This window comes from Triticum urartu, chromosome 4A (genome assembly GCF_056163025.1).
Source record: "Triticum urartu cultivar PI428250 chromosome 4A, HENAU_Tu73, whole genome shotgun sequence".
Classification (NCBI taxonomy): Eukaryota; Viridiplantae; Streptophyta; class Magnoliopsida; order Poales; family Poaceae; genus Triticum; species Triticum urartu.
Genome location: NC_141876.1, coordinates 10,638,897 through 10,660,945, shown reverse-complemented (window position 1 = coordinate 10,660,945; position 22,049 = coordinate 10,638,897). Strand labels below are relative to the sequence as shown.

The 22,049-nt window shown below is 45.8% G+C and overlaps 3 protein-coding genes across 3 annotated transcripts; 2 read left to right on the top strand and 1 right to left on the bottom strand.

The window, feature by feature from the left end:
• Positions 1-292: 292 nt before the first annotated feature.
• LOC147974401 (putative F-box protein At2g02030) lies at positions 293-1,763 on the bottom strand. Its single transcript, XM_087520032.1, has one exon. It carries the CDS (start codon positions 1,541-1,543, stop codon positions 293-295), a length of 1,251 nt encoding a protein of 416 aa, XP_087376158.1. The 5' UTR covers positions 1,544-1,763.
• A 7,196-nt stretch (positions 1,764-8,959) lies between these two features.
• On the top strand, positions 8,960-12,403 carry LOC125550206 (glucan endo-1,3-beta-glucosidase 8). The gene is made up of 2 exons (XM_048713150.2): positions 8,960-9,598; positions 10,894-12,403. Exons 1-2 carry the CDS (start codon positions 9,261-9,263, stop codon positions 12,011-12,013), a joined length of 1,458 nt encoding a protein of 485 aa, XP_048569107.1. The 5' UTR covers positions 8,960-9,260; the 3' UTR covers positions 12,014-12,403.
• A 6,399-nt stretch (positions 12,404-18,802) lies between these two features.
• LOC125550207 (non-specific phospholipase C4) lies at positions 18,803-20,866 on the top strand. Its single transcript, XM_048713151.2, has 2 exons — positions 18,803-20,231; positions 20,310-20,866. The coding sequence occupies exons 1-2, from the start codon at positions 19,031-19,033 to the stop codon at positions 20,648-20,650; spliced, it is 1,542 nt and encodes a 513-aa protein (XP_048569108.2). The 5' UTR covers positions 18,803-19,030; the 3' UTR covers positions 20,651-20,866.
• The last annotated feature ends 1,183 nt before the right edge of the window (positions 20,867-22,049 follow it).

Below are 22,049 nucleotides of genomic sequence, written 5' to 3'. Positions count from 1 at the left end.
CGACGACCTCGCACCCACAACCTTTCCACTTCACCAAAACCGCCTGAAAAACCACTCTGATCGGTGCTAGGGGTGATTCATCTGGTTTAGGAAAATACAGGGGGTTAAATACCCGGTTTTAAACCTTAAGAGGTAAACAGGCCGGTTTGTGAAATCATAGAGGGTTAAGTGAACTTCTTTCCAGGCCCCATGGAGGAGCCAGCCGGTCAGTGGTACAAGTTCGTTCCGTTAACAAGCCATCAGCGACCAAGGTTGATGTACCCACGATGGCATAACTTAGTCAGCACTTCTGTCATGAGTTAATGCTAACTGAGTTATGCCACCATGGGTACATCAACCTTGGTCGCTGATGGCTTGTTAACGGAACGAACTTGTACCGCTGATCGGCTGGCTCCTCCACGGGCCCTGTATAAACGAGCAGCTTCTTCATCCCCACAAGTCGGAGTTCTGTCATGCACGCACTGCTGCTCCCGATCTCGTGAGCGTAGAGGGTTCCATTGGGCTCTTGCAGCAACAAGTGCCCCCGTTGCAGGGCGTGCGCGGCCGGCAGGCGGCGCCCGAACAGGCGGCCCAGTCTATGGTGGCTTACGTTGTAGCGCACGCCGGTGATCTTGTGCGGCAAGCCGGTGATGTTGCGCGGCCAGCAGCCGTCCTCCCACTCACCGTACCACGTGATTTGGATGCCGCATAGGCCCAGCTTCTTTGCCCCCTGGTATCTGCAGCAGATCTGCGTCGCCGGCATCTGGCCACGGACCTGCAGCAGCGGCTCGTCCGCCGACGTGATCTCCTCCGTCGCCAGGTCGAAGCGCGCGTTCTTGGAGGCTCCGCCCGCCGTTATGCCAAGCCAGTACACCGCGCCGTCGCCGCACGCCGGGTTCTTCTCCACAAAGCCGCCGTCCTTGTTGCAGGGCACCTCGTGCAGCGCAGTGTCGATACGCACGGCCCTCCACCCCTGCTTGTCCGCGCCCACGGTGTGCACGTGCAGCCCCTTCTCCACAAACACGCCGTCCTCCTTGCTGCTCGGCGGAGCGCCAAACTTATAACGGTGCACGTGCACGATCTTGTACTGCCTCGTCGCGGAGTCGAAGCCGAAGCAGTACTCGCGCCAGGTCTTGCTCCCATGCTTCGCCGGCGACAGCGGCACGCGGATCGACGCGCCGGACAAGGGGTCCACCACCTTGATGCCGTCGTGCTCGTGGAAGAAGCAGAGCAGGGTGTTGCACGTGCCCAGCAATATCGCCGATCTGTCCACCGTGAACCTAGCCGCGAGCCTCCACTGCTCGTCGAAGAGGAAGCCATGGCCGAGCGTCTCCGCGACGCCGCTGGCCCCCGCGTCACATCCCTTGTAGAAGGCGATGGTGTGGGTTGGGGCGCGCCGCGAGCAGAGCTTGTGCGCATCCGTGATGATGTCGCGCCAGAGCTTGCAGACGCGGCGCAAGCGACGGAGATGGAAAGCCGGGAGGCGCAGCAGGATCTCCGCTTGGACGTGCCGCGGGAGGTACGCCCAGGTGGTCGTGGCATCACCACCGGCCGTTTTCTGCATATTGGAACCACGAAGCAACCCGGCTGCCCTAACCCTAATTAAGGTGCCTATTTCTGACGTACTATATGTTCGTGAACTGCTGTAGAAAATAATCACGACGTGTAAAATCGTGTAGGTTTAGGACTTATCTTTTTTTGGAAAGGGCGAAGATGATTTTTTATGAACATAGTACAAATGTAAATGCTCATATACATGTGCATATACTTACCCCTATGAACGCACGCACGTACACTCTACCTCTATAAGTACATCTGAAAGACTGAGGCGGCATATCATTTTGAAATTTACGAAGTAATCGTAGACACCTCGTCATTGACGGAAACGTCTCCTCGGCAGAAATCCTAAAATAAATCTAGAAACAAATGCAAGCATCAGGATTTGAACCGTGGTGGGCTGAAGGTACCACAGCCCCTCTAACCATCCAACCACAAGTTGTTTCGCCTTTTTTACGATGACTGGGAAGTACTCGGAGTACTGTCCAGAGTCCAGACCCGTCTGATTTTTATTAGCCGTCGGATCTGTTGGGGATTAAAAATGGTTAAATTTAATTTGTTTAATCTGAGAAAAACCATGTCTAATCAATCCGGATCGAGATCAAGTCCTCGTCCTATCCTCGTGAGTGTCAAGTTACCAAAGAAAACCCCAAGTCTCCAAGGCAAAACATCTTCAAGAAGGAAAATCCGGCTGCATGCTGACGTTGGCAAATCCAACCAAAAGTCAAGCCGGAGGCTATGATCGTAAGGCCCATTTATCCCGGTTCATAAGGCCCATCTGTCCCGGTTGAGGAACCGGGACTAAAGGGTCGTTACTAATGCCCTAGGCCTTTAGTCCCAGTTCTTATACTAACCGGGACAGATGGGCCACCACCACCACGTGGCCGCTCTGGTGACCCGGGCATGAGGGCCTTTGATCCCAGTTGGTGTGCTACTAACCGAGACCAATAAGTTTCCACGCGTCAGCATTTCAGGGGCTGTTTTTTTTGTTTTGAAAGGAGGTGGTTTAGGGGTTTTGGGGGTTAATTTAGGTTGGTATAGGTAGCTAATAGAGAGATGTGCCCTCTCTTATCTCCGTACTACTGCTACTGCTATGCCTAAACATGACTTAGATTGAAGTGAGGCAACATGTGGTGCATGTCAAAAGTAATACTAATCCTAACTTGATCAAGTTTGGATTGTACTACTTTCGACATGCACCACATGCATGTTGCCTTCACTTCAATCCAATCCACGTTCATTTCACCCGCTGATATATAATAACTCTTCATGCTTGCATCATGCATCATCATATATAATAACAAGTCTACTAATCATCATCATACAACTTCTACTCGTTATTAATAACAAGTCATACGATCATCATCCTCATAGAAATCGAACCAACCCTACTTAATTGTTATTAGCACATGATCATCAGTATTAGGTAGGACCTAAATACCCTCTTTAAGGTAAAATAGCATAAAACAATATAGACCCTGACTCTCCATTATGGAGAATGGAGATCATCCTGTCTCCAATTCTTGCGCTTCGCTTCCTTTTGCTTTCAAGAACCTCCTTACGACTGTCCATACATGTTTTCCATTCTTTGATTTGCATGTCTCCATTCCTTTTAGAAATCTGGTATGGACAGTTGAGATTCGTAGGATGACCTGGCTGTATGTTCAAAACATTAAGGCTACCTTTCTGATACATCAAATGAGGCTACCTTTCTGATACATCAAATGATGGTGTGCTCAAGTTGAGAAACCAAGTATTGGGGCATTTCTAGAGTTCAAATAGCATCTACAATTTATGTGAACGTGTTTTTTTTGTGTGCGTTGGTTGGTTGTGTGCATCCTACCTATACAGCGACAGGGTATATGCTTATTATGTTTGTATCCTCTTAATACTTTATTTTGAGTCAATAAAATTCATCACTTGTCAAAAACTACATGACCCGACGCTAAAAAGCGTGTGGTTCTCTCCCTTAAGAAAAGCTAGCGTTGTTTGAATAGAATCGATTGTTTTCGTATTCTAAAGAAAAATGTCTATCCATTATTTTGGATTCTGTAAATATATTGTTGAAAAAAGCAGATGTCAAAATATTCCAGAAAAGCTCACGTATGCAAGAAATATTCATGAATTTTAAAAATGTTCAAAGTTTTTGAAAAATAATCACGATTTTAAGAATGACCAAACATTACAAAATCGTTCCTGAATTTTTATATAATATTGACAAATTATCAACATAATTGTGAATTTTAAAATATGTTCATGAAGTGAAAATGAAAGTCGGGAAAACAAATCCCGAAGAAGAAAGTGAAAAGAACAAAAGTATTGATAAAATAGGTTGAAAATCCAGGAAAAAGAATAAATAAATAACAAAGAAAAAAATCATAAAATATGATTGTTTTAATAACTCCAGAGTTGTTTCACTTATGAAGAAAACCGGTTGTTTCAGGCTTAGAAAGAAAAAATGTCCATCCATTTTTTTTATATTTTGAAAATATATTGTTGCAAAAAGAAAATGTTCAAAAATTACATCAATAAGTTAACCAATGAATAAAAATATTCAGCATTTTTAAACAATATTCATGATTTTTAAGAAGTCCACAAATTACAGAATAATTGTTCCTGAATTTTTAAATAATATTCATAAATCATTAAAATTATTCATGATTTTTAAAAAATGTTCATGAAGTAAAAATGAAAGTTGGGAAAACAAATCCTGAAGAAGAAAGTGAAAGAAAGAAAATGAATGAAAAAACCGGTTGAAAATCCTGGAGAAAAAGAAATGTTATCTTTTTCATGAAAACAGTTGGTTTAAAAAGCATCCTCTTATCTGGCGACCGTTCGCTGGGAGGGAGTGACATTTGCGAACGTTTTGATAACATTTTTAGTTGGTTGGGTGATGACAGTTTCTTCAGAAAAGCATGACATTTTCTAAAATGAAGGCTCAAAATTATCATCCACTCAGAAAACTGCATGTTGTTTTGAAGAAACTATCAACCCCGATACAACTAAAAAAACCATGTGTCACAGCGAATAGCCAGTTAGCTCTTCCGTTTTAAAAAGGACAGTTCCAGTCAATCTTCAGAATATACGAGACACATCAGCACTTACTAACACATATGCTTCTCATTATCGACAATCATTATGCACAACTTGACATCAATCAGCACAATGCTGTGAAATCCACACGTTCAATCAACACCCCAACGCATGTATCCTTTTTGGGGCATGAGCATGACCCGATCTTAGCTATCGTGAAGCAACCAACCAGTCCGGTCGGTTCACTATTGAACTCCCTAGGGTCGCCCCTTTATCTCGCATTCAGCGAGACAGTAGGAACCCTCGCTGAAGGGTGGAATGAGTTGCGCCGGCCAAGGCGCGCGGGAACAACATCCTCTATTTTTTTACGTTTTTTTATTATTATTGCTTCCATTTCTACTATTGATTTACTTCCAAACATTTTAAATAAGTAAATTAAAAAATCACTCTACATAAAACATCCAGAAAATATTGATCAAGCATATGAAAATGTTACGTGTGTATAAAGAAAATGTTTATCACATATATGGAATTGTATGTACAAAAATGATATGTGTATGAGATAATTTGATCATGTATTCAAAATAGGTTAATCAATCATTTGAAAAAAATGTGAATAGTGTTTTAAAAATGTTAATCAAGCATTTGGAAAATGATAAATTTGTATAAAAAAATGTTAACCATTTCTTAGAAAATGGGCATGTATATAAAAATATAAATCAAGCATTTAAAAAATGTTGAAAAAGTATTTCAAAATGTTAATAAAGCATTTGGAAAAAATCGAACAAGTATTTCAATAATGTCAAATGTGTCTAGAAAAAATGTTGACCGTGTATTAAAAATGATGGGAAAAAATAGATCGTGTATATAACAATGTTAATCAAGCAAAAAAATAGAGTTTGGATTTTTTTTTAATAAAACATTTGAAAAATGTTAAATGTGTTTAGAAAAAAATGTTGACCATGTGTTCAAAAATCTTTAATATTGTATTTAATAAATGTTAATCAAGCATTTGAAAAATCTTAAATGTGCATAGAATTTTTTTGACCATGTATTAGAAAATGTTAATCTTGTATTTGTAAAATGTTTAGAAAAATGTTAAACATGTAATTTGTATTGGAAATATGTTTAACATGTATTAGAAAATTGTTATTTCTTTTAGTGGAAATTTTTTTGTTGACATATAAAAAATATGTAGAATGAAAACCAAAAACTAAAAATCAAAAAGGAACATAGGAAACCAATAAAAACAAATAAAAAAAGAAAAAAGAATTAAAAACGTAGAATAAAAAAGAAAGCGAAATAAATAAAAAATGGGGAAAACCGGCTCAAATTGCCTCAGTAGGTCGCGGCCCTACTACTTACCGCAAACGGGAAGTGGGCGGAGTGGCCAGCAGCGCTGGCCATCTCCTTGGAGAGCAGGGATTGATCCCTGGGTTCTCCCCTATTCCTTCTCTTTTTCGTGGATGGGGCGGCCCTATTACTGTAGATGCTTCAATGAGACATCATACCGTCTCACTGAATGCGAGATATAGTCGTTGTGGTAACGATGTTTTTTTTAACAATCACCGGGGGGGAGCATCCAACCAGAATACATTACTCAAAACGCCAAAGGTGAGGTTACAAGAGTGCGCTAGCATGCAGGTAATTAAAGTTATTGGCGCCAAGACACGACAACCCCCTTTTTATGAGAGAATCCAAAGGTCCGGTCCAGAAGGAGAAATCATATACAAGATTCAAAATCGTAGTCCTAGTCGTGTCATCCTCATTTCGATCTTATCATGGTCTATAGCCCTAATAGACACTTCAACATTCCCAACATTTTTTCTCATAGTTGCACCAAATAATATGATTTAAATAGGACGATGCATGAGCCAAGAAAAGAAACGGACGGTTTGGATTGAGCATCTACCCGCAGGAGCACCAAGACCGCGCTCTGCTTGGCGCCACACTCCCGCCATCGCGCCCCCGCCAACAGCACCGTGCCATATGTTTGCCACCTGGTGCTGCTGCTGCTGTTCCGCCGCAAGGTTTTAGAATGCCGCGGCCGGCGAGGGTGAGGACCGCCACATATATAGCCGTGGCAGCGCGCGGGCGACGTCATTCCGTGGACTATCAGACGAAATCTTGTCCTGACAGATTAAAATACGGCACATGGTGCCATTTTTTTCTTCCTAAAGTTGTTGCTACGTCACATATAGCTATAAAACGGATGAATATATAGGCCCGTTCTCGCATTTGGTTTTGCAGAAAACCAGACTCCTTTGGTGAGAACCCAAGCACAAAACGTGATTGTCTTCTAGAACCCCGTGGGAGAAGTTGCGTTCGTGGAGACAGCGACGCCTGGGTGCCTGCCGACCTGCCCGCCAAGTCCAACCACCGGCTGCGCTTGGGCAAACACATTCGGGCCAAGTTGCAGTTGCAAACCCCCACGACCGACGTCAGGATCAGATGCTGATTTTGATTAGGGAGGGAAGGAGGGAAGGGATCGAGACAGCAAGTCGACGTGATTCACGCGCGCATCGTCCTAGTCACGAAAACAAGAGATGCCACGACCCAATTTTCATTTCAGATTCCTCTCTTGCTTCCACGTCGAATCATCTCAGCCGGACGAAAAAACTAGTCTAGAAAAGTGGTTCCTCTTTCTGGTCCGGTGCACAGCGACGGGCGTGATGGGAGCAGCGACCCCTACGTGCCTACCCTACTGTTTCCAAGCAGCTGTCCGTCTGCTGACCGCTTATTCAGTCAGTTGTCGCCTGTCCTCTCGGCCGGCCTCAGCAGAGTCGTAGGAGTATAGCTCGTGTGTGGTCAAACCACGCCCATCCTATCGGGGGATCGGCCGATGCTTCTCGCGCGCGCCACGAGGATGATGTGCCCACAGATCGACCTTACGATTGACAAGCGTCAGTCACGTCGTTGAACGATCGAGCACCGAGTTGACAACTAGTACTAGGACGTTGCTTTTGCGCCAGGATGTTTTGATTGCATTTTTGTTCCGTTATCCTTTTCTTTCTGTGGGTGCGTTGATACGCGGTCATCAAGAATTTAGGCGTACCGACGGTAGTTGCGAGGAAGGTTGGTTTCGGATCGATTCATGTATTTATTTTACTGCAATCGTATAATGAAATGCTTGTATGCAGAGTTCGAAGGTATTTCTCCTTCCAAAAAAAAAAAGAAAACAAATGTCTTTTTCTTTCTGCAAAAAAAAAACCCAGATCGGTACAACGATTATTAATAAGTAATAAGCACCGAAAATATAGTAGAAATAACATTCAGGACCCTACACCACCGAACGATCACTATCGTTACCAGAACAAGCCGTCAAAGCGCCTTTGTCGTTACTACCCTACCCGAGCCCGTTTGACCTTGTTGGTGACATTGGGCAACTTTTTGTGCATGTGCCTCTAAGGACCGACGTTCCAGAGCCGCATTTGTCGCCATTAAACCCTTGAAACGATCTAAAGCGTCTAACACCAAATTTTATCATCGGGTACACGCGACAAGAAATCCTGACCTCGCTGCCGCAACAAGACGGCACAAATCTACGTGAACTCCGTCCTGATGAAGGAACTCGAAATGGAACAGACTTCGAAAGACCGGCTTGTATATGAAATGCCGCCATCTGCCCGGAAGACCCTATGAGAAAAAAGAAAAACATAACTCAAACTAGTAGCCGGAGCCGAGGCCCTGGGTTCCCCTTCAGGCCACCGGACGCCTAAGCGGCCAAAAGAGGGCAAGTGGATCCATGGGATCGGCAAATATCGCTTGGAGTTCCATCTTTTGATGGCGGAACCCGTTCTTTTTATGGGGCCGTATGAAATAGCAATAGGAATTTTGCTTGGGTTCGGGTACAAGTGTTCTTTACACAAAGAGCGTTGACATTCAAGTAGGATGCACGGCGTCCTGTTCCTAATAACCGTAAAAGTTGTTGCGAAGCAGAGCGATGTCCCCGCTCCTCTGAATCTGAAGAAGAAAAGGAGATACTCGCTAGTAAAATACTCCTATTTGGGTTGAGTTGGTTCTCAAGGCACGAACAAACTTGGAGAACACACTGCACGCACATGTTAACACCAGGGTTGTGTTGACCTGATCACACCAGTACGTGTTGTCCCACTGCCAACTTCGTTGACTCTCTATGATGCTTGCAGAGAAGTACGCGGTAGTCGGTTACCGATCTCCGCGTCTCAAAATAAGTGTCGCTAATTTAGTACAACTTTGATATAAGTGTCGCTGATCTAGTACAACCTTGGGGTGAGTGTCGCTGATCTATTGTACTAGATCGGGAGACGACCGAAACTTTGGGGAGCTGCCTTTGCCTTCACCATCACCGGCCTGCTGCGATGTCTATGTGGTTCTTCGTCATCACAGATCACTCACAGGCACGTCCAGGTGCAGTTCTATCCAAAACCGCCCGTCCCTGTCCCGCCTCACAAAAGCAGCCACCGCACTAGGAAAAATAATCAAATCGTTCGCACCTCCCCATCATCCAAATCGCATCCCTTCTCCTCCTCCTACACGTACGTCCCCCAGCTGGAGCCAAAATCCGCGTTTCATTCGTGAGCTCTTCTTCTTCCGTCCGTGTGTGGCCTCAAAAGCTGAACCCAGCTCGCGCTTGCTCCGATCGTTCGTGAACTCTTCTTGCGTGCGTGCGTGGCCCGAAAGCTTAGCTTTGCCGCTCTGGTGCTTCGATCATGGCGGGCGTGGCCGTGGCGCGGCCGCTGCTGCTTCTGCTGCTGGCCGTCGTCGGGCTTCCGGCGGCCGTGGGGCTCGGGGTGAACTGGGGCACGATGGCGTCGCACCAGCTGCCGCCCAGCACCGTGGTGCAGATGCTGCAGGACAATGGCATCAAGAAGGTGAAGCTGTTCGACGCGGACGCGGAGCCGCTGGGCGCCCTCGCCGGCTCCGGCATCGAGGTCATGGTGGCCATCCCCAACAACATGCTCGACATGATGACCGACTACGACACCGCCAGGGAGTGGGTGCACAAGAACGTCAGCGCCTACAACTTCGGTGGCGGCGTCAACATCCGGTCAGCACCTCCACTCCTCCTCAATCCATGATGATCCTCTTCTTTCTTCCTCTTCGATTCAGAATCTCGCATGGCCTCTCTGCTTATTCTGTTTTCATGCTTGTTCATCGATGCTTCTGTTGTCATCAACTCATCATGTTATAATTGCAATTTTAATTACTCCCACCGTCTCAAATTAAGTGTCTCAACTTTGTACAGAGTTCAGACACTTATTTTAAGACGGAGAAAGTATTTGATAGTGATGTTCATATTCTTATTCTTCCTTTAAATGTGCATATTGTGAGTTTACGATATACTCGATACATATTTATTAACCTTCTTGATTTGTGTACAATGATAGTACTATTCATGTCCTGATTCTAGATCTCAATTTCCTTTTTCCTCTTCCAAAAGCTTGAGCCTGAAGCATGCGGCCCAAAACCTTTATCTTGTTTGATAATCCATTCACAGTGGGTGCCTAAAATACTCACCGTAGGTATAGGACGATGTGGATATCCAATTTGCTGATCGTCCCTGCCTGACTCGTTCACTGGAAGCTTTCTTGTCAGCAAAGTGGCAACCTTGGCATGGCACGCATCAGCTTATTGCAACATAAAGCTACCTACACATACCCATCGCATATTTGCGTCTGTCCTGCCCAGTTGGTGCGTGAAGAATCTAACTTTCGGCACTTATCTGCTAACTTGTTCTTGGATGGAAAATTCTTTCTTTTCTTGAAAGATCGATAGAAATTTCTGAAAACGATCTGTCATGCGCACTGGTGAACCCACGTGGATCGATCACCCCACTGAATTCTTGTCGCCTAAAAGTGATTACTTATCTTATTGCTAAAAAGCAGCGAGCGCCCTTGATCTGATTTCAGTGGCCCTTCTTGGCGCCCACTAGACACCCACCAAGTCCTTAACACATATTCTCAAAAAAAAAAAAAGTCCTGGACACATTTTTTTTCTGCGACATGGGCACAAACTGTTTCGTGCAAAGTTTTTTAAGAACTGCTTTCTTTCTTCCATGCAATTTTGCCCTGTCCCTGTATCATGCCTGAAATTTTGTTTGCGGGTGAACTAGCCGTCGCGACTGAAAACTATCCTCTGTTAGTGTTGCTTGTCAGCATCTTTGTTGTGTAGAGGCCGGGTGTTTCTTGATCATGCTTTGTATCCGCTTGATGCTATATTTTGAGTTAATAAAAACGTCTTTTATTAGAAGAAAATAAATCATCTGGGTTAATAACATCATTTATTCAAATTTGTTTTGATAACCATGGTATGAAAACTAATTATGCATTCCCCTACCTGCAGATACGTTGCCGTCGGGAATGAGCCGTTTCTGTCGTCCCTGAATGGCACCTTCCTGAATGTCACGCTCCCGGCCCTGCAGAACATCCAGAAGGCCCTTGATGAGGCCGGCGTCGGCGACACCATCAAGGCCACCGTGCCGCTGAACGCCGACGTGTACCAGTCCCCCAAGGACACCCCGGTGCCGTCGGCCGGGCGGTTCCGGCCGGAGATCTCCGGCCTCATGACGGAGATCGTGCAGTTCCTCAACCAGAGCGGCGCGCCCTTCACCGTCAACATCTACCCGTACCTCAGCCTCTACGGCAACGACGACTTCCCGCTCGACTTCGCCTTCTTCGACGGCGCCAGCAGCCCCGTGGTCGACGGCAACATCCAGTACACCAACGTGTTCGACGCCAACTTCGACACGCTCGTGTCGGCGCTCACGGCGGCCGGCGTAGGCGGCCTGCCGGTGATCGTCGGCGAGGTCGGCTGGCCGACCGACGGCGAGAAGCACGCCACGGCCGCCTACGCGCAGCGCTTCTACACGGGCCTGTTCCGGAAGCTGGCGGGCAACGCCGGCACGCCGCTGCGCCCGAACCAGTACATCGAGATCTACCTCTTCAGCCTGATCGACGAGGACGTCAAGAGCATTGATCCGGGCAACTTCGAGCGGCACTGGGGCATGATGCGGTACGACGGCCAGCCCAAGTACGCCATGGACCCGACCGGGCAGGGCCGGAACACGGCGCTGGTGGGAGCCCGGGGCGTGGAGTACCTCCCGCGGGTGTGGTGCGTGCTCAACGCCAACGCGGGCAACATGAGCAGGCTCGCGGACAACGTCGGCTACGCGTGCACCTACGCCGACTGCACCTCCCTCGGCTACGGGTCGACGTGCAACGGCATGGACGCCGCCGGCAACGCCTCCTACGCCTTCAACGCCTACTTCCAGGTGCAGGACCAGGACGAGGAGGCGTGCGGCTTCGACGGCCTCGCCGTGCGCACGCGCCAGGACCCCTCCACGGGCACCTGCAACTTCACCATACAGCTCAAGACCACCTCCGCGGCGGCGGGGCGGCCGACGGTACTCTTCACGACGGCCCTGCTGGCCTTGGTTCTTGCGGCCATGGTGACCATGCTCTGAGTCCGAATCTGATTCATACGTGGTGCTAGTTAGTAGTGACTCGAGCAGTTAGCTACAGGAAGGAGCTAGCTAGATATTACACACTTGTAGTTGTAGATATTCTTTTGGTTTGTATACGTGTTACGCCACTGTAGTATATATGATCACATGACCCCATGGACCTCGGATTCCAAGGGTTTATTAGATGTATAGCTAGCAAGAAAGATTGAGCTCACTCATGTGCACGTCGTTGTCTCCCTTGTGTCGTATATCTTTGAGGGCGAGTCTATCACCATGCTCGTGGCTATCATAACCGAGCTTTGGGAGCTATGTTTGTGCCCTGCTTCGCCTCTGTTGGTGGAGCATATGAAGGTGAACTCGCTGGTGACCTCATGGTTTGGCTCGTCTCCATGGATTTGATAGTGACTGCTGCTTTCAGCTGAAGCGTTTTGCGGTGTACAAGCATGGACTATGTGGTCGTTGCACGCCGGTTATGTTTGCCAAGTTTATCATGTGGTCATGGGTTTCATGTGTTTCTGAGTAGTCCTCATATGGTTTATCGTTGTTTCTGTTTATAAAAAACAGTCTTACCAAAATGTAGTTTGTATATGGTTTATGTTCCGTCAATGCTATATTTGTGAGATCTTATATTAAGATTTGTGTAAAAAAATCTATTTTCTTTCATACATGTTTTAACACTCGACTGAGACTTGGTTAAGCCTAATTCCGCTAAGAACTAGCCACATCCTATGCAAAATCGTTGTGGGATGTTTGTTGGCACTATGTCTCTTTTCAGAACACTTGGCCACGTTTGACGCACGGCGTAGCTGGTCTCTTCCAACTTCCAAGAACAACGAACGATACACTTTCATGTTGCTTTCGTTGCTGTCGCCTCCCCCGGAACGAACGTGTCCAGAGCCCGCTCATGCTGATCTAGGAGTAGAGCAGCTATCCAACGTGTAAACATGGCGTTGCTCGTCTCCGACAGCTAGCCGCGAGTGAGGGATCCAAATGCAACAAACAAAAATGGGATGCGCCACTGATTTGTTGGTGACTTGCTGGTACCAAATGCAACTAGTCATCCATCGGATGGGAGTGAGTGAGTGAGTGGTCACTGTTCAAGCTAGGGAGCGATGACTGATAGGACCATACACTTTACTATTTGAATTTGATAGGATTGGAGTTGATGTACGTATGTTTCGTGCATTAGCGATTCTTCTTTTCTTTTCTTTTTTTCTACGAGAGATGCATGATTCACATGAAAGGTTTTATTAGAGCAACTCCAACGCACGGACACATTTTGTCTCCTTCAACTATCGAATATTTTTATAAAAAAGTTCATGAGTATTTCCATAAATTCATGAACTTTTTTATGGAATTTACAAATATTTTCTTTATGCATGATTCGTTTTGAAAATCTAAAAAAATGGATAGATGGTATTCATTTTGCAGCCAACAAAAGCCATTCTTTCCAAGCGGTTTTCTTCATGAGTGACACAATGCTAGATTTTCCTTAGGGAGGGAGCCACACATGTGGAGTGTTTTTTCAGCAGACCGATGTGTGCGTTATGATGGCAATTTATCGCTTATTCCCGGTGCAGGTCGGGGGATAGAGTACAGGGCAGGGCCATTAGTATGCTTCTCTTGTTTATGTCTTCTCTTTCAATTTGTTTTCTTTTTCGCTTTAGTTTTCCTTTCCATTTTTTATTTTTTATTTTTTAAAATAAACAAACATTTCTAAATTTCATAAGAAAAATCAAATTCCAAAACTTTTCTGAATTCACGAACTTTTATGATATCGAAAACAATTTTAAAATTCGTGAACATTTTTTTAATTTGTAAACCTTTTTATAATTCAAGATGGTTATTTGAAATTCATGAATATTCTTTTCAGACTGCAAACATTTTGCAAAAGCTGTAAAGATTTTTTTTCGAACTACCCCATTTTTCTTGAAATTCATAACATTTTTTCTATTCATGAAGATTTTTAGAACGTGCAAACAATATTTTGAAATTAGTTAATATTTTTCAAACTCACGAACATTTATTTAAATTTTAGTGAACATCCTTCAACTATCGAATATATTTCTAAATTCATGAACAAGTCATGAAATTTTTTTGAACCCACAAAAGATGTGGCACGTCCCGTTGTTTGGTGTGTTTGTGGAAGCGGGAAAAAGAAGTTGCGCGCCCACAAACGAGAGCTGCCATAGTTCGTTCCTTGGTAGTAGGTTGGAACAGAAGAAGGAAGGGAAAAAAAGGGGTGATGTTTAATTCTAGATTTGGCCCGGCCCCGTGAAAATCAATCAAGCAGAATCATCATCAGAACGAAAAGGGAAAAAAAAAAGGTTTGATGGATCGACCGGAGATATGATCCCTGCATGCATAATCTTCGGGTCATTGCACGATCTGCGTGATGCATGAGCTAAACATAGATATCATTTTAAACACTTCCTGGAAAGGCACAAAATGTGCTGGCTGCGGAATACTCGATTGGACGCGAATCATCTACTTGACGTAGTTTCCGTTCAAATTTAAAACAAAACCATGAAAGTAGGAGGATTTTGGAAGGAGGAAGTACCTAACTTAATTTCGAGCATGCACTTGCAGCTTGAACAAATGCTTAATTAGCGCTAGCACGGCGCAGTCACCAGATCGAACGCTTGGCAGACAAACTATAATTTTCGTGCGTTGAGGTGTCAGGCAAGTGTTCTATTTTTCTTCATCATGGTCTGCCAAGGAAAGGAATATCCCACTGGAACAAAATTGAGCCTCTTTTGGAACTCTTCCATCCCCACACTCAAGTGCACTCGTACTCTCCCTCAGGTAGCACTACTTATATATTCATATTTATACACTGCGTTCCGTTTCAAAAAATATTTATACACTGCGTTCGTTCTCTCAATTCTCTCCATCCTGCAGCTAGCTACAGATCAATCCAACAAGTAAGACGCCGAGCTGGTGGTCGGGAGTCAGTATAGACAGAGAGAGAGATCAAGAGCAAGCAGCTTAGCCAACAATGGGCTCAAACTTGGGCGTGGCGTGCCACCGTGCCTTCCTTCTGCTAGTTAAAATTATTTTGAGCGTGACCTGCACAAGATTAATGGCACAATTACGTAGTTGGCAAACATAACCACGAAAAAGAGCACTGAATCAAACATAACTTTCATGGGTATGTTCCTAGCGGTGAAGCTAGTCTGTCCAAATCTAAATCTTAGACTTCTTTTTTAACTGGGTAAATCTTAGACCTGGCACAGGCCCTCACATATTTCCTGTCTTTATTTTGGGCTTTCTGTCGGGGGGGGGGGGGGGGGGGGTATTCCGTGGTGGTATGACTTGTGCGAAGTGACTGCACGTGTGGGTGTGGTGGCCAGGGATTCTTCTGAGAATGTCACTATATCTTGGGGTTTCATTGGGTGCTGTAAAAGCATGGAGTAAGCGGAGCTATGGGCATGCATTGCCGGTCTTTATATAGGTATTACTCTCCACAGTCCTATAAGTTTAGAGACTGACTGTGTGTTTGCTGTTGCGTCCCTTGCAAATGATCTTTTTGATAGGTCAACTTTGCTCGATTTGATGAAAGAAGCAATGAGTATCTCTAAGCTGATTAATAGTAGTTTACAAATTAATAAGATTAGCCGCTCGGCCAATGGGTAGCACATTTAATTGCAAAGTCTTGCTTTGCTTGACAATAGATCGGATGGTCTTCTTGTTAATGATGTACCGATCTGTATGATGAATTCTGTAATGAATAGATTGTGACGTCTCTTTTGATTAATTAAGTTAAGAGGTGGTCTTCAAAAATATATATATTCGGCGATATAATGACATTAGCCGATAATTTTGATATACGTGTACCAACAAAAACTACAAGACTGATCGATTATAACTATACTCTGCAGTCTGCAGATCCCGGACGCATAAGCAAGGGCAAAGCATTTTCGCACGTGGCTCATCTCATGAGTCGACCGGAGATACGATCAGGCACGAAATAGGAAGGATCTAGCTAGCTAGCTAGACAGCAGTTTAGTTGGTTGGTGTCGTTGGATATGTGCTGTTGCTGCTCTACTCAGGCATCTACGATCGTGTATCTCTCTTTGGCAAGTAAGGATCACTGTGAAGCAAAGCCAAGGAAAATTTAATAGGGAGTGACGATGTACACCGCAGCGTGCGGTTTTTATTTGCACGATCGCTAGCTATCCGCGTGCATAATCATCGGGTAGCTAATCAGGCATGCATGCTATCGTTTGTAGGTGTCTCTGTAACTGTGGCCCTATGCATCACTCAGATGCAGAGGCCGGGGGTCATCCTCCTTTTCTAAAAAAAGTGTCTCTATAATTACGTCGAACTTCTTATTCGATTTTCATTCAAGAACAACGAATTCATTAAGAAGGCCGTCAATCACGACCAAAAATTAAAATTATTTTGAGCGCGACAGACACAAGATTAACATTTACTACTTCATCCGCTTTATATGTAAGACATTTTTTAACACTATCGCACAATTGAGACGAGATAGTTGGCAAACATAACCGTGAAAAAGCGCACCGGATCAACATAAATTTGATTGGTATATGTTCCTTGCGGTGAAGCTAGTCCGTTCAAATCTAAATCTTAAACATGGCATAGGCGTTCGCATATTTTCTGTATTTGTTGGGCTTGCTGTAGTTTTTTTTTTCATGGTGGTATGACGTGCGAAGTGACTGGGCGGCTTCATCAATTTCCATATTGTGACGGCTTATAGTCTCATCAATCAAATTAAGAATTGAGCTATAACTTGTTAATTTTTTCTGCCAATATATGCACCGGGGCAAGCTGGCGCGCAATGAGCATCGATCTCTGACCTTTTTAAGTGTTCAACACGGTTTTTCTGGGGCGGCAAACATGCATGCATGTCACGAATTTGCGTGACGCAAAAGCTAATTAACATTATTTCAAATACTTCCGGAAAAGTCAAAATGTGCATCTATGTACTTAAGGACGTGTTTGGTTGCTCGCATTAAGAAGGCCACCAGTCACAACTGAGACGAGGTAACTGGCAAACATAACGGTGAAAGGTGCATGATATCAAACATAACTTTGATGGGTATGTTCCCTGCGGTCAAGCTAGTCCGTCCAAATCTAAATCTTAGACTTGGCATATTTTCTATATTTATTTTAGGCTTTCTGTCAGGTTTTTCCCGTGGTGATATGACATGAGAAGTGACTAGACGACTTCATCAATTTCTATATTGTGATGGCTTAGAGCATCTTTAATAGAAGATGTAGATGCAAAAATAACTAAATCATACATCTCTAAGGCCTCAAAACGATGATCCAATAGATAATGTAGATACAAAAAAAATTACAACACCTCCTTCAAGTGATGTAAAATACAACACTTGGAGATGCAAATTCTAAGTGATGTGAAAGTCCACTCGCGTGCCAATCGCCCAACTAGTCTTCATTTCGTTTTCACCCAAAACCCGCCCGCCTCCGCCTCCGGCGATTTTTGCCCGCAAACGCCGCCCGCAAGTCCATTTCCGACCCTGCCGCCAATCCCCGCTGCCGATTTGATTTCGCCCCGCCGACGACCGCGCGGCCGATTCGGAGATTCGCCCGAGCTCCGGCTACCATACTGGCCGCACCCACTATCAACCGCTTTCTGGTAGCCGCTGCCTGCCGCCGGAGCTAAAAGGGTGGCCGCACGATGCTCGGTCGCCCTCGGAGCGGTCGTCGGTATCTTGGTTTTTGCCGTCGCCAGCGCGTTGCCACGAGCGGTATTCTCCGGCAGCAACGCGACTGTCCATGGGTCATCTGCAGCCGCCGCCCACCCCATACGGGCTTCGTGCCGGCCATCAACTCTCCGACCCGCCGGCGGTCTGTTTCTTCCACATCGCACGCAATGTGTTCGAGCAAATTCTCCCAAGGTAAAAAAAATCGTGCAAACTACGAGTTTTTTTAACGGGAGTGAAGATATAGTTCGACGGTGATTTTCGTATTGCAGATGAGCTCGTGCGACTCCTTTTTCGTGCATGATCCTCGTTTGATGAGGAATTTAATTTGACCGTAGAAGAGGACATTGCTATGCTATTGTACAACGGCTGTCGCGCGGCCATTAGCTGTTTTGACATCATCTGTTGGAGTTAGAGTTTTACATCATCAAATATACATCATTTGTTGGAGTTGAGAATTTTTTGAAGACATAAAAAACACATTTTAGTGATGCAAATTATGCAAGACCCACTTTTCTATCTCTAAATTTGCATCATCTAGTGGAGATGCTCTTAGTCTCGTCAATCAAATTAAGAGTTGAGCTACAACTTGTTAGTTTTCTCTGAATATATGCACTGGGGCAGGCTGGCGCGCAATGAGCATCGATCTCTAACCTGTTTTAAGTGTTCAACACGGTTTTTCTGGGACGGCAAGCATGCATGCATGTGACGAATTTGCGTGACGCAGAAGCTAATTAACATTATTTCAAATACTTTTTGAAAAGTCAAAATGTCCTAGCATCTACTCCCTTCGTTTCAAATTAGATTTTAGTTCAAATTTAAACTAAAACCACGATGAGTAATTTGAAACGGAGGAAGTACGTACTTAACTAAATTTTCAGCACGACGTGCTTTGCGTGCATTCATATACATAAATTATGTGCGTGTATGTGGATATTTGCGGTTGTACAGAGTAAAAAAATAGGCAGTTGCAGCTTAAATAAATTCTTAATTAGGTAGCACAGCGCTGTCGAACACTTTGCCGCCAAGCCTCAATTATATTTTTCCCTTCGACGCCATGCGTTGAGGTGTCAGGCAAGCCTTGTCCCCCTTTCATTTTCAGTTCATTTCTTTCTTGTTGATTGATGGGTTTCTCTGCCAAGGAATATCCCACTGGTACAAAATTGAGCCTCTTTTTGGAACTCTTCCATCCCCACACTCAACTACACTCTTGGGTACTCTATATGTTCGATCTTATTTATAGTGTTCGTCCCAAATCTCTCCATCTCGCAGCTAGCTCGTAGATATCAATAGCAAGCAGCTAGCAACTAGCATAGTAGAAACAATGGCGGGCAAGATCAAGACGGTGGTGGTGGTGGTGCAGGAGAACCGCTCCTTCGACCACATGCTGGGCTGGATGAAGTCCCTCAACCCGGACATCGACGGCGTCACCGGCGCCGAGACCAACCGCGTCGTCGTCGCCGACCCGAGCTCCAAAGCCGTCCCCTTCCGCGACGGCTCCCAGTACGTGGACCCGGACCCCGGCCACTCCATCCAGGCCATCTACGAGCAGGTCTACGGCACGCCCTTCGTCGACGCCCAGGCCACGCCCATCACCCCACCGGGCATCCCCGCGCCACCCATGAGTGGCTTCGCCCAGCAGGCCGAGAAGGAGAAGCCGGGCATGGCGGAGACGGTCATGAGCGGGTTCAGGCCGGACGCCGTGCCCGTGTACCGCGAGCTCGCGCAGGAGTTCGCCGTGTGCGACCGCTGGTTCGCGTCCAACCCGGCGTCCACGCAGCCCAACCGGTTGTTCGTGCACTCGGCCACGTCTCACGGCCTCGTCAGCAACAACACGAAGGCGCTCGTCGCCGGCCTGCCGCAGACCACCATCTTCGACTCCCTCCACGACGCCGGCCATTCCTTCGGGATCTACTACCAGTACCCGCCGTCCGTGCTCTTCTACCGGAACCTCCGCCAGCTTAAGTACATCGGCAACTTCCACCCGTTCGACCTCGAGTTCCGGCGCCACTGCCGGGAGGGGAAGCTGCCCAACTACGTGGTCGTCGAGCAGCGCTACTTCGACCTTAAGATCCTCCCCGGCAACGACGACCATCCGTCGCACGACGTCTCCGAGGGCCAGAGGTTCGTCAAGGAGGTCTACGAGGCGCTGCGCTCGGGGCCGCAGTGGGAGGAGACGCTTCTCGTCATCACCTACGACGAGCACGGTGGGTTCTACGACCACGTGCCCACCCCCGTGGGCGTCCCCAGCCCCGACGGCATCATTAGCGACGCGCCCTTCTTCTTCAACTTCGACCGCCTCGGCGTCCGCGTCCCGGCCTTCTTCATCTCCCCCTGGATCGAGCCTGGGACGGTGGTGCACAGGCCGTCAGGGCCGCACCCGACGTCCGAGTTCGAGCACTCGTCCATCCCGGCCACCGTGAAGAAGATCTTCAACCTCGGGAGCTTCCTGACCAAGCGCGATGCATGGGCCGGCACGTTCGACGTGGTCCTTACGCGTGACACCCCGCGCACCGACTGCCCTGGTCTGTACCTCGCATCTTAGTAGTGCAGCAGATGATGCATGTGTTAATTGTATGTTATGTGACTCGCATGCATTGTAGCCACGCTGCCTGAGCCGGTGAAGATGCGGCCAACGGAGGCGGCGGAGCACGCGACGATCTCGGACTTCCAGGCGGAGCTGGTGCAGCTAGGCGCGGCGCTCAACGGCGACCACGCCAAGGACACGTACCCGCACAAGCTGGTGGAGGGCATGACGGTGGCGGATGCCGCAAGGTACTGCAACGGCGCCTTCAAGGCCTTCCAGGACGAGTGCGAGCGGTGCAAGAAGTGCGGCAAGGACGGGTCTCACATCCCCACCATGCCGCCGTTGCCGCCGTCGAAGAAGAGGAGTGGCTTCGCTTCCAAGATGCTGGCTTGCTTTGCGTGTGGCCATTCTTCGTAGGATTCGTTGGTTGGATTGTTTGTTGGGAAAATAGTTGGACTGGTTGGTTGCTTCACGATAGCTAAGATTTGGTCATGCTCATGCATGTCCCAAAAAGGATACATGCGTTGGGGTGTTGATAATGATTGAACGTGTGAATTTTACAGCATTGTGTAGACTGATTGTGCAGATTTTACAGCATGTATAGTAAGCATTGTGCAGATTGATTGTCGATAATGAGACGCATATGTGTGAGTAACTCCCGAGGTGTACTCATGTTCTGAAGATTAACTGGGACTGTCTTTTCTAGAGGTCATGCAACTCTGGGTGAAAGGAAAACAAATAGAGCAGCTAGCCTCGAATTCACTAGAAAACTTCAGATACCACAAACAAAGCAGGCCAGGTGGCTGGCATTGCCGTGGCCCGTGCACCATAGCTGATGTTGACAAGTTGTGCCCGACTCCAGTGATGGAGAGATGATGACGGCGACGCGTCTTCGCCTCGCGTCAGTGCTTGTAGTCGTCGCTAGGTGGGCTACGGATCTGGATATAATTTTTATTTCTGATGTTCGTTGTACTATCATGATTGAAGATAAATAGATCAAAGTTTTTCCAAAAAAATGACAACTTTTGGCGGTCATATTCTCCTTCTTCGAAAAAATCTTATTCTTCGCGCCATGTGAAGAATAGTGGCCAATCGATACAAATTGCACAGTGCAACGCTACATCGCAAAGTTTTTTTCTTCTCTCATTTTTCCAACGGTTTTTGTGGAATTTTATGGTTTAGATTTCTTTTCATTTTTTAAGATTTAAAGCCATGTTTATCATTTTTATTTTCTCACTTTCTTCTTTGGGGTTTGTTTTCTGGTTTTTATTGCAAATTTTAGAAAATCGCCATTGTATGGGTAATTTGTGGATATTTATAAAACAAATCAGGCACAATTCAATAATTTGAGGACATTCTGAAAACGTTGAATATTTTTCAAACAAATCTTCAAGGTTATAAAAATTATTAATATTTTAAAACAAATAAAGAATATGCTGTTAAAATTTTGAATTATTCTATGAAATGTGTGGACATTTACTTTCTGCAATAATACACTCTCAGAATTTCTGTTTTTCTTTCAAAGCCTGCAAAACGGTTTTCTTCATGAGCGAAACAACACTAGAATTTTTGCCAGGTCCTATTTAGCGCTTAAGAAGCTACAGCTTGCTAGGATGTAAGTTGGCTGACGGCCCATTATTCGTACCAGCAGTTTTGGGGCTAGGTTTTCACGGGTTTTCATTATTATTTTGCTTTTAACATTTGCATTTTTCGTTTTTCATTATTTTTATTTAAAATTTAATTAAAAAATCAAATCCCGTGAAACTTTTTTGAAAATTGCAAACATTTTGAAATTTGAGATTTAGATTTTAGTTTT

Coding starts and splice junctions, on each gene's coding strand:
- LOC147974401 (XM_087520032.1), bottom strand. CDS start 1,543: ATGCAGAAAACGGCCGGTGGTGATGCCACGACCACCTGGGCGTACCTC.
- LOC125550206 (XM_048713150.2), top strand. CDS start 9,261: ATGGCGGGCGTGGCCGTGGCGCGGCCGCTGCTGCTTCTGCTGCTGGCC. Junction 9,599..10,893: donor GGTGGCGGCGTCAACATCCG/GTCAGCACCTCC, acceptor CCCTACCTGCAG/ATACGTTGCCGTCGGGAATG.
- LOC125550207 (XM_048713151.2), top strand. CDS start 19,031: ATGGCGGGCAAGATCAAGACGGTGGTGGTGGTGGTGCAGGAGAACCGC. Junction 20,232..20,309: donor CCCGCGCACCGACTGCCCTG/GTCTGTACCTCG, acceptor CATGCATTGTAG/CCACGCTGCCTGAGCCGGTG.